We start from the raw sequence: 16,656 nt of genomic DNA, 5'->3' as shown, positions 1-16,656 counted from the left end.
CCCACGCACATGTGTGTATGTGTATGTATGCTTTACAGAACAGTGAGCTGGTAGAAATCAAGGTGGTAGCAGCTGGAAAGACTCACATGATAGGTTAGGGAATCTCAGAAGCACGTGGGTCACCATCTAGTGGCTATACCACCCATACAGTGCACAAAATTGTACTTCACTCGCGGCCGCTACTTTGTTCATTTACATTGTTATGTAAATGAACACAGTAGCGGCCACGAGTGAAGTATCGCGGTAGCGATACTTCACAGGAGCAGGACCACCCACAGTTGATGTTACGCGCATTGCTAAGGAAGCAATGCGCGTAACTAAGGAAGGCACGCTCCTTACATGGCAGCAAGCGCTGCTATGTAAGGCATGCATAGCGCGTACTAAAGCACATTAAGCTGCACTGTAATTCAGCCATCAACAATAGCTGGCAGCCGAATTACATCTTTCCCCCACTATCCATGGCGGCCTGGAGGGGGAATAGTAATTAACGCTGCCGGGACTTGTGCAGGAGCAGATTAAGCCGTATATCGGCTTTAGCCTGCGCCCAAATCTCCCGTCAGCTGAATAATAAGTACGCAATCAGCATGTCTTTTTGCAGTTGCCATCTAGTGGTTACTGCACAGTATTGAAGGGTTGTGATACCTGTACCAAATCCTTCCTCAGTTTCCCTTTGACCTTCCTTTCCTCCAAACTGGTCTTGTGTTGGCTTGCAGAGTCACCTGCAGGCACAAACCACAACAGACCAGGGTGAAGGGGAGACTGAGGAAGCATCAAAGCCCCAATCTCTAAATAGTTGTGTCAGGGGCGTAACTACAAATCATGCCCTCTCCTTTGCCTACCCTGTGAGACACACAGCATGCATGGGTCATAAAACAAGTGTGGAAATCCATATCGTGTTGCCTCCAAAACACCTGATCTGAAGGATGGACCCCTTGATCAGAGAAAGTGAAGTAGTAGTTGGGGCCCCCCTTATAGCTCTGGGCTTCCCTGCAGTCGCAGGGGTGCTTCCCTCTAGTTACGCCCCTGAGTTGTGTCATCTTCTGGCTATTTACGCTCATAGGGAAATCGCAATAGTTGCTGTCTAGAATTAGAAATATTTGATAGTTGTGCATTTTAGTTGCGGGGGGGGGGGGGGGGCAAAGGCTTGTGGGGACCCCAACTACTAATGTTCCCTTACTCTGATACCCCAGATCAGGTGTATTTGTGGCTACACGTGTTATGGGTGTGAAGATCCTGATGGCTACACTTGTTGTATGACCCTTGTAAGATGGGCCCCCAGTCTGTGATGGTCATCAAAGGGAGGCAAGGGAAGGGTTGTGAACATTAAGGGGGGGCCATCAAAGTTTTGCTGGGGTGCCCACAATTGGTAGCTATGCCCCTGTTCAGCTGTTTTTGAAGTTTATACTACAATAAAGAGCGAGAGAGAAAGGAGCAGGTCATTAGAAAGGAGAATACTCCAATATGTGATATTGCCCAGATAAAGATGACATGGTTGGCCGGTTGCTGGTCCCTAGGCTCTCCACGCTGACCAGCTTCCTAGCAGGTATTTGGGCAGGACCTGTTCTGCAGTCTGAGAACGTTCTGTGGTTTTCGGTGATGCGCTAAACAGGATGTGGCTTTTAAGACACTAGCTTAAGCTTCCTCTAAAAATTTGATCAGAGAATTCAGAGCAAAAACAGGGCAGGAGGAGTCAGTGCAACGCTTTTCACGTCAAGACTGGTAATCATTTCTGTAACAAGACTGCTTCCTCTATACAACCACTTCCTTTCCACATCAACCTTTTCTGTCTTCTCTGCACTGAGTCCGTGTGGAGGGCCGGGACGCACCATCGCATCAGGTATGGGCCCATGCAGCGTCTGATGATTCAATGATAGGACCCAACATCCAGGGCCCAAGCCTTGCACTCTTCAGCCATGTCGCTAGCCATGAAGGCCCGGCAGAAGGTGAAGAAGAGGACGGTGAAGGACAAAGTGTTTGGGTGTGATTTGCTGGAGCATCTGCAACTGTCAGGGCAGGAGGGTAAGTTACAGCTATGGTAACTTTTTTTTTCACTTTCAAGCTTTATTTGTATCATACAGCTGTGGTAACTTTATTTAAAAAATGTTTTTCTTTTATGTTGCTTTTGTGTTCTCCAGAACAAAAATAACGTATGAGAAGAGTCTCCTCATTCTTCACACCTACAATCTGTATTATTCATGTATTAGGTTGCTCTGTTGCTGTACAGTGGGAGATGTCTTACTATAAGCAAACACAAATCAGCTGCCATACAGATGCTCTATTTGCAGAGTTCCCCAACCCTGTCCTCAAGGCCCACCAACAGCGCATGTTTTGCAGGAAACCACAAAAATACACAGGTGGGGTAATTGGTGTCTCAGCAGAGCTGTTGGTGGGCCTTGAGGACAGGGTTGGGGAACACTGCTCTATAGAACGGCAGAAAATGACAATTCTATACAAGAATAAACACCTGTCACTGTGTTATGTACTTGGCAGAAAAGCTAGCAATCGGCAGCAGCGTTAAGTGAACTATAATCTCAATGGCCTGGTGGAGAAACATGAGTGTTTCTGAGGGGTGATGTAACTAGGGGGAGCAGCCCCTGCGGCTACAGGGGCCCCAGAGGAGTGGGAGGGCCCCAACTACTAACATTCCCTTTCTCTGACACTCCAGATCAGGTGTTTTTGTGGCTACACTGGGTGTAAAGGTCCTGATCGCCACACTTGTTTTATGACCCGTGTATGATGAACCCCATGTGAGAGTCACCAAGTGAGGCAGGGGAGGGGTTGTGAACATTAAAGTGTACCAGAGCTGACAAATTGTAAGTTTTATATGTACCTGGGGCTTCCTCCAGCCCCATAAGCTCGGATCACTCCCACGCCGCCATCCTCAGCCTTCTGCAGCTTCGGTACCGGGTCCCGTCACTTCAGCCAGTCGTGGCCAGTCTGCGCAAGAGAAGTGCGCTCTCTACGTATCTATCGGCGGCTGCTGGAGAGATACGCAAAGAGCGCACTTCTCTTATGTCAGACTGGCCGCGACTGGCTAACATGACGGGATCCGGTACCGGAGCTGCAGAAGGTTGAGGGTGGGAGCGATCCAAGCTTATGGGGCTGGAGGAAGCCCCAGGTTTGTATAAAACTTTTATGTTTCGTCAGCTTTGGTTTCCATTAAGGGGGCCCCATCAAAGTTTTGTTGGGGCCCCATGATTTGTACTTATGACCCTTTTCTGGTGTTGCTCTGGACCTCCTGGGAAGGTGTAGTCTGTGTGATCTAACACAACGAAGACACACCCAAATTCAGCAACGGTCCTGAGCGAATCAGCACAGATACAGATACCAGAGAGTTATCCTTCAGCAAAGGGACGTCTGCAGTTTGCTAATAAAAACAGATTATAAAAAGAAGGGGATTATCCACTCATGTAGTGCAAGAATGTCTGCATTGGGCCCTCTTCCTTCATCACAGTATAGGGTTGTGTCGCTTCCACAAATACAGAAATCACACGCACATTTTACTTTCACTTTTTCAACAATGTAGTTTAGCAATGAGCATTCCTTTTTACATTTCTTAGGGTTCCATCACACCAGCCAGTCCTGGGCAGGGGTGGGTGTCTCAGTTATTCCTGCCTCACATAAGCATAATAATTTGCTATATTGCTACATGAACTTAAGGTGCAACCGAGGCGATATGTGATATGATAAGACAGGGACGTAACTAGTAATCACTGGGCCCCCTACAAACTTTGGATGGGGCCCCCTCCCCCCTCGCTTTCTACACAGGTAAACTGAGAACCAATGTTATTCAGTTGGCTAGTGCACACTTCAATGGGCTTGATTTACAAAACGGTGCTAACTTTAGCACTGGCCCTTAGCACGTCTAAACTCAGTTGAAATGTGAGAAGTAGTGATCGTGCGCAAAGTACCGCGCGCAACGTTTTGCGCGCACTGCACAGAGCGCAGGGCGCTCCGCGCGAAGTGCCCACTAAAGCCTATGGGCCTTAGGCGCGCATAGGACTTTGCGCGCGCAAAACTTTGCGCGCGCTACTTAGCGCACGATCTGATTGAGAAAACTGGTGCTAACCTACTTAGCACCCTGGTTAGCGCGCCTTAAGACTTTAGACGTGCTAAGTAGGTTAGCACCTCTTAGTAAATCAAGCCCAATGTGTTTTCCCCATGCAGATAAAACAGACAGCAGCAAAGTACTGCATGCATTTTCTCTATTAATTACATTAGCTTCGGTGATAAAACTCGCATGTTTTCACACATACAGACACACATGGGGCTCGATTCACTAAAGTGTGATATCATGTGAAAAGCACATGTGATCGCGCACAAACCTTCGCTTATCATGCGAAGTAACGCTGTTCGCGCGCAAACCTTTGCTCGCGGCAGATCGCGTGATAACTGCTGTGATAGCAGTTATCACATTTTAGTGAATCAAGCCCCTGGTGTGCTCCCAGCCTCAGCTTATTGCACTCACTCTGTCCACCTCTGATGTCAGCAGAACTGGCTCTGCAGACTCCTCCAGCATCACTGCACACAGCACTCAGGAAGGGGGTGAAGTTGGGGGGCTGGGCCCTGTACACAAGACCCTGCTGAACACTGAATTGGGACTATCTACAAATTTTTGTCTGCAAAACCTTGTATGATTCGTTATCAGTGGCTGAGCAAATGCAGTCGCATCTAAAGAGGTGATACATCTACTTTTGTTTACATTACTTTGTTGCTTAAATTAGTATATAGCCATCAGCATTCTGAAACTGAACTGTACTGAACTAAGAAGCAGAGAGAGGTGAGAAATTATCACTACTAGATTTCAAAATATCAATACAGCAGCTTTGCAATAAAATGCAATGGCATCTTTCAGAGCAGGTAAACTGTACTCTGGGAACTTGTCATTTGTAGACAGACAATATTACTTGTGCACAAAAGCAAGTATGGTTACTATATAGGCAATAAAAAGTAGGAAAACACATTTTTATTGAATGCGTTTGTCCCACTTTAAGTTGGCCATACACTTATCAATTTTAACCGTCGATATCCAGCCAATCAATCACTTTTAATCTGCTAGAAATCAATGCAGCGGGCAGTCCAAAACCAGTTGAATTGGTTAACCGCTCCGGACGGAAGATGGTGGGTTGAGAGCGGCGGCTGATTGACGGCCCATATCGTTGCACTGGGTCAATCAGTGCAATATTGCAATTCAATGAAATTTTACTAGGTTTTATACTAAAATCTATTAAAAACCTGTTCCTAGTTTGCGGCACAGATCCGATAGATCCCTGATATCTGGTGGTCATCCATAAGGGTGCCCAGACATTACTCAGTTTTGTGTGCTGATCGACCTTACAATTCAATAATCAGAGAATCACTTCCGCAACATGGCCTCCAAATCGATCTTTTGATTGACTTCCAGCAGAAATTATTTGAAAGGATCAAACAAACAGGAACGCTGAACAATCTCGGCAAGTGCCTGTACCATGTGACCAGGGGCGTAACTAGAAATCTCTGGGCCCCCCCGCAAAAATGTGTATTGCCCCCCCCCCAACAAAATGTACATGCCCCTCCCCCTCTGGGACCCGCACAGGTCTGTTTTGGGGGCAGCAGGGGTCACAGCATTAGGGGAGAGCATGGCCATCTACATCGGCGGGGAGGGCCACTCCCCCCCTTCCTCACCTCGAGCTCTCCCCTCAGCGTTCCCCCTCCAGCATTAATAGGTGGCAGCAGCGGAGGGCAGGAACTCAGGCATACCTTAATGTGTTCCGCCGCAGAGGTCCGATCTCTAAGTGCCACATGCTACTTCCTGATAAACAGGAAGTAGCGTCAGACACTTAGCGAGCGGAACCTCCGGCGGTGGAATGCAGGGAGGTATGTCTGTGCTCCTGCCCCGCTGCTGCCACTGAGTAATGCTGAAGGGGGAGCGCTGAGGAGAGAGCTTGTGGTGAGGGAGGGGGGAGTGGCCCCCCTCACCGCTGATGTAGGTGGCCATACTCTCCTCTCATGCTGCGACCCCTCCTTCCCCCCAGAACGACCTTGGGCGGGCCCTAGAGGTGTCCTCACACCCACGGGGCTGCAGAGGCTGCAGCCGATATTGTTACACCACTGCATGTGGCACATGCAAGATCACTACATGTGCCTGGTGTCACATGGTACAAGCACTTGCTGTGAAGCCGGACACCAAAGGAGGCCAAGATTTGCAGCAACTTGTGAACCTCCAGCACTGCACACGGGGATAAGGGGGGGGGGGGGGACACAAATATACACTGGGGGGAGGGGCAGCAGGACAATTTCATGCTGAAATCTATTGGAAATCACTCTTCAGTGTGTGGGCAGATTTGATCAGAGAGGGATCTATTTAATGGTAGATCAGTCCATATTTCAAGTTCTTTTAATGTTAATTAATCTAGTCAGCGTTTTGCTATTTAGGATGTACTATTAAAATCGCACTGGTATATGACGGCAATCAAAATGGCAGCCGCAGCTGTTAAAAGGCTGATGAGAGTTAAATGAAAAAAAAAATACAGGCAAACCTACTAGGCCCAGAAATGCCCCGATTACTGTACATTTTTGGTAATTGTGTTAATAAGAAAAAAAACTACTACTGACTACCTGGACCTTTTTACTAAAGGGGAGAGCCCTGGGAGAGGGTGTGTTGTCTTTCAAACCAGAGGTGCCACTGAAACAGGGATTTCTTAAAGGGAACCTTAACTGAACCTTAAAAAAAAAAGAGTTTCACTTACCTGGGGCTTCCACCAGCCCCTGCGGACATCCTGTGCCCGCGCCATCACTCACCGATCATCCGGTCTCCCGCTCAGTTTCATTTTCGGCTCTGGCCGCACTCTCGTCCTTGTAGCCGTCTAGCACCGGCACAGGATGCGTACTGCGTACGTACGTACACATAGTACTACATACATATACGTGCTGCTCAGGTGCAAGACGGCCACAGGGATGGGAGCACAATCGAGGACGCGCGCGGCGCTGCACAGGTGCACTGCTCGCCGAAAACTAAACTGAGCCACGGCGGGGGACCAGATGAGTGACAGTGCAGGCACAGGACATCTACAGGGGGCTGGTGGAAGCCCCAGATAAGTGAAACTTTTTTTTTCTTTTAGGTTTAGTTAAGGTTCCCTTTAAGTTTGGAGAGAAGCACATGATCACTATTTCTACAAAAGAAAATCAGGCTTTTACAGTGTAAAGCAGCGTACACACGCCGGACTTTAGGCAACGACGGGTCCGTCGTTGCCTCCCGCTGGGTGGGCGTGCCAGCGACAGTCCAGCGTGTGTACGCTCTGTCGTCAGACTGATACGGCTGTTTCTGAGCGATCCGCCCGCGGAACAGCCGTATCAGTCTGACGACAGAGCGTACACACGCCGGACTGTCGCTGGCACGCCCACCCAGCGGGAGGCAACGACGGACCCGTCGTTGCCTAAAGTCCGGCGTGTGTACGGACCTTTAGAGTTACAGTGTTACAAAGTGTAAACTCTTTGTACTCACTCTTTGTTTACTTTTGTACTGACCATTGTAAATGTACACTACAGAATGAAAGGTTAGTCAAAGGTTCTGATTTAACCTTATTAAATGTAAGGTCTTGAATCTGCATTAGGCCTCTTTTCTACTGACAGTTGATAGGCAGTGGAATGCCTCTCAAACTCTCACAACTGCTTGCTGCTGCCTGGTAACTGCTCACTGCAGCCTGGTAACTGCTTGCTGAGCACACAGCTCAACAGTCCGTGGATTATACTCTCAAAACTAAAATTTAAATAACTACTCTTAGTTACATAAGGGAACATTTGAAAGCTTTACCAAATATTCTGTGTGTAAAAAACTTTATTTTTACTCCAGAGAGCAGGAAAAGCTTGTTTATCTCTTTTTTTTATTGGCATAGACAATCATTGCCAGTTGAAGCTCTCTAAGAAATGTATCTTCACTCTGCCCCCTCCTTGTGCTGAACAGACTCATCGCCCTAGCAACAGCTAAGTCGTGTCAGCAGAGGGAGGGGGCAGAATGAAGACACATGCCTCAGAGAGCTTCAGCCAGAAATGATTACATTTGATACCGGAGATACATATGTTGTCCAGAGATAAACAAGCTTCTCCTGCTCTCTGCAGTGAAAATAAAGGTTTTTATACAGAGGAAACGTGTATGAATGCTTTACTTTTTTTGTGTGTGTGTGTGACTAAGAGTAGTTACTGAAATTTTAGTTTTGGAAGCATAATCCCACTTTAAATAGATCCAGAGGCGGCAAATTTTAATTAAAATAAACACAGTACCTGATCCATGGGGCTGGCCGGATCAGGTAGCCACAATCCCCGCCGCTCCTGTGGCTAGATATCAGCCACTTTCACTTTCAGTGACCTTTGGTGTCACGATGCTGAAAACTCTGCTCTGTGTCTCTGATCACAGGACAGTGCAGGGAGGCAGGGGAGCAACGTGGGAGAGGCAGAGGCAGCTATTAGAGCCTTGGAAGGGGTGTTAGGAAAGTCCCCAGTGGGCGTTCAGCAGGAGTGCCTCTCCTGCTAGGGACTACATAAGAAGGGAGAACCGAGAGCCCAATATGGTGTAGTAAGTCAAGGCAAATGATATATTAAGGAGTAAAAGATATACGGTACTCACAAACCAGGGTTACCTCCAGGCAACCACTGTATAAGCAGGTGAGGAGATTAGCCTGTCCCCACTCAGGATTAAGAAGTCGCTCTCATTAGACGTTAAGAATGAAAGGGGTATCCCCCTCCACCAAGGGTGGATATATGATATAGTATTAGACTGAACAGAGGCGCCAAACAGGTTAAAAGCAATAATTAAAATACTGTATTTAAAAATGCTTAGGAGGCAGTGGTGGACTTACCTACTTCAAGCAGACACAAGCAACTGTTTATTTCAACAAAAATTAAAGGTACTTATCCGTTAGCCGGGCGCATCCGGCAGGTGGCGCTGTTGTAGCGAATTTCATTCATGCTTAGTTAACGTAGTGCTGTGTGAATGGAAGCGCCGCAGGTGGCGCTAATTGCATTGATACGGCACATAACAATAACGGTGTTAATGGGAACTAATATGTATTTCAAGTGGCCGGAACTGTTACTTAATGCAATTAAAAATGAAGGCGGCAGCAATGTAACAGATGAAGCCGCCACCTTCGTCTGTTCTTCGTCTTCTTCTCCCCCTTTGCCCTCCTCTGGCTTTTATACAATGCTGGCAGCTGGGGGGGACATGCGTCTCCCCCCAGAGTCGTTCGTCGCGGAAGGGAATCCTGTTTGTTTTTGTTGCGACGAACGACTCTGGGGGGAGACGCATGTCCCCGCAGGCTGCCAGCATTGTATAGAAGCCAGAGGAGGGCAAAGGGGGAGAAGAAGACGAAGAACAGACGAAGGTGGCGGCTTCATCTGTTACATTGCCGCCGCCTTCATTTTAATTGCATTAAGTAACAGTTCCGGCCACTTGAAATACATATTAGTTCCCATTAACACCGTTATTGTTATGTGCCGTATCAATGTAATTAGCGCCACCTGCGGCGCTTCCATTCACACAGCACTACGTTAACTAAGCATGAATGAAATTCGCTACAACAGCGCCACCTGCCGGATGCGCCCGGCTAACGGATAAGTACCAAATTAAATTTATTGGTACACTCCAGGGTATTGTTTTTGATATTGCTTTTAACCTATTTGGCGCCTCTGTTCAGTCTAATACTATATCTCCTGCTAGGGACGCCCATTCTCCTAAAGATGCCGACAAGTTGCTTGTCTGTAATTTCAGAGGCTCACAGCGTAGCGCAGGGAGGCACGATGGGAGAGGGTGACAGAGGCATGTCATGGACCAGGGAAGATGCCTCTGTGTCCTATAATTCCCCCTTGTGCCGCCTTGGGTACACATTAAACGGAACCTTAACTGAGAGGGATATGGATGTTTCCTTTTAAACAATACCAGTTGCTTGTCAGTCCTGCTAATCTCTTAGATTCACCTACTATTGCAGCCACACACCTGAAACAAGCATGCAGCTAATCCAGTCTGACTTCAGTCAGAGCACCTGATCTGCATGCGTGTTGAGGGGCTGTGGCTAAAAGTATTAGAGACACAGGATCAGCAGGAGATTCAGGCAACTGATATTATTTTAAAAAGAAAATCCATATCCTTCTCAGTTTAGGTTCCCTTTAAGTTAACTGGTGTGATGGCTCCTTTTTTGAAGGGGGATGGGCAGATTCAGTGGTGTTGAAAAGAGTTGTTAGTGCAGGAATGAAGGCTGAGGAGAGCTTGGGGATGGGATGGAATTTTATCTAAGGTGCAGAGTGTGATTTGGAAAATAGACAGGAGAGTGTTTGCTCAGTGAGAGGAGAGGAGTGAAGCATGACAGAGAGAAATCAAGAATAGGAGTGTGCACCAGAACAAGGGGCTGTGCTACTGGGTGGTATCGAGTCACATTGAATTTTGACGATTTTCTCTGTAAAGTATGTGACGATGGGGGTGTGTGCAATAAACTGCATTAAGCAAAAAGATGAATAGAGTGTAATGTATTGCATTCTGCTTTACTCATCATGTGGTAAGACTTAGGCCTGGTGCACACCAAAAACCGCTAGCAGATCCGCAAAATGCTAGCAGATTTTGAAACGCTTTTTCTTATTATTCTATGGCGTTTTGCTAGCGTTTTGCGGATTGCTGCAGCGGATTTCAGTATAGTACATTTCATATATTGTTACAGTAAAGCTGTTACTGAACAGCTTCTGTAACAAAAACGCCGGCAAAACCGCTCTGAACAGGTGTTTTTCAGAGCGGTTTGCGTTTTTCTTATACTTAACATTGAGGCAGAAACGCATCCGAAATCCAAAAAATGCCTCACCCCGGCATTTTTCGTTTCTGCAAAACGCCTCCCGCTCTGGTGTGCACCACCCTATTGAGATACATTGACCAAGCGGATCCGCAGCCGCAAGCGGCTGCAGAAACGCTGAAAAAGCCGCTCGGTGTGCACCAGCCCTTAAAGAGAATCTGTACTCTAATATTCTTACACTAAAAAGCACACCATTCTATTCCTTATTTTCTCCTGTGTCCCTCTGTGCTGTTTCTGCCACTCTCTGCTGCAATCCTGGCTTGTAATTAACAGTTTTAGGCAGTGTTTACAAACAAACTATCCAGCTTGTGATAGGCTCACATAAACAGAGTGTGTGAGTCATACAGAGTGTGCAGGGGGCCTGCAGAGGGGGTGTATCACTTCTATCCAATCACAAGCAGCCCTGCACATTCCACACGTTCAAGCCTTAGCCCGACAGACACGACAGAGGAAAGGAGATAAGATTTATTACAGAGACAGTGCAATTAGGAAAGGCTGCAGTAAGCCAGAGCACATTAGAACAGGCATAGGAACTTATAGGATAGAAGAACTAAGGCTGAAAAATTTGTTACAGTCTCTTCAAAGAGACTCTGAAGCCTCTTAAAATTCATCTTTTTACTTAACAATCGCCTTCTACACTATCACCCCATCTAAAACTCCAGTATCCTGCGGCAGAACGATGTGTTTAACCCCCCCAAACACCGGGGCAAAAATCCACGACTTTTCTGGTTGTGGATTTTGCTGCCCAGGGAGGCAGAGCTTTGAGCTGTAGCTCTGCCTCCATTCGTGTCAATCAACGCTAATTGCCGCCTCTCCCCCGCCACTCTCAGTGAAGGAAGACTGAGAGGGGTGGGGAGAGTCGGCGAACAGCGCTGATTGACAGGAGTAGAGGCAGAGCTACAGCCCGAAGCTCTGCCTCTATTAGGAAGCGCTACCCCAACATTGCCAAGGGCATTTGGGGGGGGGGGGGTGTTAACACAGTGTTCTGCCGCGGGATAGCGACCTTTTACATGGGGTGATAGTGTAGAAGGGGATTGTTAAATAAGAAGAGGAATTTTAACACACATAATTCTGCTTAAAGGGAACCTTAACTGAGAGGGATATGGATGTTTTCTTTTAAACAATACCAGTTGCTTGGCACTCCTGATGATCTCTTTTGCTGCAGTAGTGGCTGAATCGCACACCTGAAACAAGCATGCAGCTAATCCAGTTTGACTTCAGTCACAGCACCTGATCTGCATGCCTGTTCAGGGGCTGCAGCTAAAGGTATTAGAGACACAGGATCAGCAGGAGAGTCAGGCATCTGGAATTATTTTTAAACGAAAAATCCATATCCTTCTCAGTTTAGGTTCCCTTTAAAGTGGACCTGAACTATTGCACAGGACAGAAGGAAAACAGAAAAATGCACCCTGTATGTATTTAAAAAGTTTAGCCTGTCTAAACGCCCCTCGTCTTTAACTAATCACCACTGTAATTTGATCTCTCAGCTGTGTCAGCTGGCTGCCTCAGAAGAGTAGCTAATTTGTAAGCACAGGAAGTTACCCTATGTGTGCATCCATGAAAGCAGGAAATGGACACACTGCAGATTTACTGCAAGATTTGTAAAAGCTGTAACAAATAAATGTTTTTCTTTAAAGATTATTATGTGGTTGCTTATCTTTAAGAGCAGAGAGGAAGTTCTGAGTTCAGGTCCGCTTTAACGCATTTTAGTGTGTACACCCCAATGGGGCATATTCAGCAAATGCCGGTGAAATTACCATGAGCAGGTAGCCCTGAGTCATTTTACGAGTACTCATGCCATTCTGCGTAGAGTGCGTTGCACAAATAGCGCAACTTGTATTGCCTAGGAAACATGCATTTTGCTAGTGTAATGCAAGTAGCATAACGCACATTATTCTAGCAATGCACGCTTTAAATAGGTAACACAGATTGCGCTAATAGCGCAATTCACACTACGTAACCGGTGGACATACCTGTAACATTCCCGTGACCTGGGTATGCCCTAATGTCTTCAGAAGACAAGCAGGAAGTAAGAGGAGGAGGTGGGGGACAGAGTAAAGAGTTAAAAGGTGTTTTGGTTTGCGAGAGTGTGAGACTATGAGAAAGGAGAAGTATGACTGGCTGCATTGAGTTGTGCATCCCTAAAGTCATGCAGGGCTTGTTTGTAGAACCAGAAGTCCTCGTCTGTATTTTTTCTCCTGCACTGCTCACCCACTTAGGAGGATCTATTTGAGTATTTAGTGTATTTGCTCTGCCAGGTTTGTAAGTTGATATGATGAGATCAGATCTCAGTGAAAGGAGCAAAAGAGTTATAACTGATGAGGCAGAGTTGTTTCATCAAGGACTGCTAAAGCCTTTGAAATATTTTGTATCCAACTCCTGACTTGTGCCTGTAAAGGACAACCGAGGTGACATGTGACATGACGAGGTAGACATGTGTATGTACAGTGCCAAGCACACAAATAACTAGGCTGTGTTTCTTTTTTTCTTTCTCTGCCTGAAAGAGTTAAACATAAGGTATGCAAGTGACAGTTTCTGTCCGGGTCAGCCTTGGTCAGACTATAGCGCAACCCACACTGATGAGTAATTACAGCCATAAAACACTTTCCTGTCAGTAAATGGCTTCTGAGAGCAGGGAAGAGATAAAAGGGGTCAATAATTCATAGATTTGAGCTCTGGCATACTTCAATGAAGGTGTTATTGAGCACAGACAATGAAACAGTAAAAACTTAAAAACTAGATTTAAATATAAAATAAAATTGTGGGCTATCTAAAAAAAGTCATTTTAAGGAGAAGGAGGATGGATACAATTGTTTTTCTCATCAGTTTAGTTTCACCTCAGATTTCCTTTAAGGTCCCTTACACTTGGGCACTTTTTTCACATTGTGTTATCCTTTCTGCACGCTTGGTAACGCAGCAGGTTAGAAAGTGTATGGGGCCCAGTATACTTTCTGTGTCACACTAGAAGTATCCGATTTGCCGCACCTGCGTTACCATGCGACTTCCACAGCAGTGCAGCGTGCATGCACGGAATTACGCAAATACGACGCGGTAGCCGGGAATCCCAGTGACGTACTTGTATAGCTGGGACTACATCACTGGCTGAGGGACGACCACGGGCAGCGAAGGGCACGCGGGGGGCATGTGAAGCGGAGTGCAGGGGGAGGAGCTATGCATAGGACACTGTCGGCACACTCTGCGCAAGGTCATCTGAATCACTTTGTTGGCATTGCGATAGGGGTGGCCCATCGCACTGCAACGCTCACCACAGGTGTAATGCTGGGTACATACGATACAATTTCCCACCCGACAGGCGGTAACCGTGTGATTATTTCTGACATGTCCAATCGACTTTGCGCACTTATAATTGGGAAATCGATTGCTTTATTTATGGGGTACACTTTGGACATGTACACATGATGCAACTTCCCTTCCGATCACCTGTCAATTGGGCGAGAAATTGCATCGTGTGTACTCAGCATAGAACCAGCCTCACTTTGATCTATTAATTGTCCCTTGCCACCACTGTTCATTGTTTACTTTCAGGTGCACTACCAAGCTTCTTTTTTTGGAAGGGGGAGGGGAAATTGCATATTCTTTCCCTTTCCAATAAATTGTTGTTATTATTATTATTCTTTTTTTGTTTCTTTTTTATTGTTCTGAACTGTTGCTACTATATCTTTCACTTGGCTGTTTAGGTTGCACTATGTAAATACAGTTGAAAAAAATTGTTTTTTGTTTGTTACTTCACTTTATATTTTGAAGGGGATGATTGGACTGTCTATCTGTATTTGGCAGGGGTTACAGAAGTTATATATGAGACTGTATACGGAGTGTGGGAACTTGCTGTATACAGTAGGGGTTACAAAGGGTATACTGTACACTGGCTGTGTTCCCGTTGCTGTAACCTGTTGAGTAGTCACATGACATATACATGCAAGAGGCACACAGGGTATATACACAGTGCAGGTCGGGCATAGGAAGTCTGAGCACCTTGGTTTGCTGTGAACAGGAAGTTTGTGGGAAATGTCACAATTGTTCTGCAGCTGAAATTTTACGCTTGACGAGTGACTGTGTGCTGAGCTCTTCCAGCACTGACATCAAAGTGATACTTTTACAAAATGGGTACTGGATTCGCGTTCCGTCGTTTTCACGTGAGAAATGTTCACCTATAACTTTATCACTACTTATCACAATGAACTGATCTATATCTTGTTTTTTCCGCCACCAATTAGGCTTTCTTTGGGGGGTACATTTTGCTAAGAGCCACTTTACTGTAAATGCATTTTAACAGGAAGAATAAGAAAAAAACTGAAAAAATAATTTTTTCTCCGTTTTCAGCCATTATAGTTTTAAAATAATACATGCCTCCATAATTAAAACTCACGTATTGTATTTGCCCATATGTCCCGGTTATTACACCGTTAAAATTATGTCCCTATCACAATGTATGGCGACAATATTTTATTTGGAAATAAAGGTGCATTTTTTCCATTTTGCATCTATCACTATTTACAAGTTTAAAATAAAAAAAAATATAGAAATATTTCATCTTTACATTGATATTTAAAAAGTTTAGACCCTTAGGTAAATATTTACATGTTTTTTTTATTTTTTATTGTAATGTTTTTTTTTTTTATAGTAAACATTTTATTTGGGTAGTTTTGGGAGGGTGGGAGGTAAACAATAGATTTCTAATGTAAATGTGTGTTAATTTTTATTTATTTTTACTTTCAGTTGTAGTATTACTTTTTTGCCACAAGATGGCGGCCATGAGTTTGTTTACATGACGTCACTCTAAGCGTAACACACGCTTAGAGTGACGCATCGGGGAGGGAACAGCCAGAAAAAGCACAGCTTCCAAGAGAAGCTGTCGCTTTTTCAGCGGGGGAGAGGAATCAGTGATCGGCACCATAGCCCGATACATTGATTCCGTGGCTACCGAATCCGCGGCCGGGAGTGTGCGTGCATGCGCGCGATCGGCCGCGGGAGCGCGCGGTAGCGCGCATGGTTCCTGGACGTAGTTTCTACGTCCAGGAACCAAAATAGGTTAAACCCCCGGAAAATGCTAAATCCCAAGAAATGAGAATAAAATGGACAAATAGGGCGTAGACAGGGACACCTCTAGGCATAGGCAGTACAGGCCATTGCCTGGAATGCCATTGGTCTTGGGTGGCGCCATGTTGCTGGATTAAGCCTGGCCCACAAATTAAGCCCCACCCCTGGACTAACCCCCACCTCCTGTGGGTGTTCTATTACTTGCTTCTGCTGCATCTACTTAGCATAAGTTGCAGGTAGCTGCCATCTCTGTGCCTTGTGCATCCTTTTTTCCCCCTTTGTATCTCCTCTTGTCCCTTTTGTGCCTCCTTTTGTCTCCTTGTGTCCTTGTGCCTCCTTCAGTCCCTTGTGCCATGTCTGATCCCGTTTATCCTTCTGTCTCCCTTTGTGCCTCCTTCTGTTTCCATGTGCCTCCTTCAGTCCCCCTGTGCCACCTCTGGCTCATTCTGTGCCCCTTTGAACCTTCTGTGCCTCCTTCTGTCTCCCTTTGTGCCTCCTTCTGTCCCCATGTACCTCTTCAGTACCCATGTGCCTTCTTCTGTCTCCCTGTGGCTCTTTCTGTCACCCTCTGCCTCCTTCTGTCTCCCTGTGCCTCCTTACATCTCCCCCTGCCGTCTTCTGTTCCCTTTTGTGCCTTCGACTGTCCCCCTTTGTGCATACTTCTGATCCCCTTTGTGCCTCCTTCTGTCCCCTGTGTGCCTCCTTCAGCCCCCCTGTGCATGCTCCTTTCCTCTTGTGCCTCCTTTTGTCCCCCTTTGTGCCTCAATCTGTCCCCATTGTGTCGCCTCCT

The 16,656-nt window shown here is 46.3% G+C and overlaps 2 protein-coding genes across 3 annotated transcripts in view; one reads left to right on the top strand and one right to left on the bottom strand.

Moving 5' to 3' along the window:
- Positions 1–16,656, bottom strand: part of GGA1 (golgi associated, gamma adaptin ear containing, ARF binding protein 1) — a 468,858-nt gene that overhangs the window by 390,050 nt on the left and 62,152 nt on the right. The window lies entirely within an intron of this gene.
- Positions 1,781–16,656, top strand: part of ARHGAP30 (Rho GTPase activating protein 30) — a 62,074-nt gene continuing 47,198 nt past the window's right edge. Inside the window, exon 1 of one of the 2 annotated variants that reach the window (XM_068252842.1) lies at positions 1,781–2,019. In XM_068252842.1, the coding sequence (XP_068108943.1) occupies positions 1,914–2,019 (106 nt within the window). In that variant the 5' untranslated portion in view covers positions 1,781–1,913. The remainder of the gene's footprint in view (positions 2,020–16,656) is intronic. The other variant, XM_068252843.1, reaches the window with a different exon arrangement.

Source organism: Hyperolius riggenbachi, chromosome 9, assembly GCF_040937935.1.
Source record: "Hyperolius riggenbachi isolate aHypRig1 chromosome 9, aHypRig1.pri, whole genome shotgun sequence".
NCBI classification, from domain to species: domain Eukaryota; kingdom Metazoa; phylum Chordata; class Amphibia; order Anura; family Hyperoliidae; genus Hyperolius; species Hyperolius riggenbachi.
This window is presented reverse-complemented; position numbering and strand designations above follow the sequence as displayed.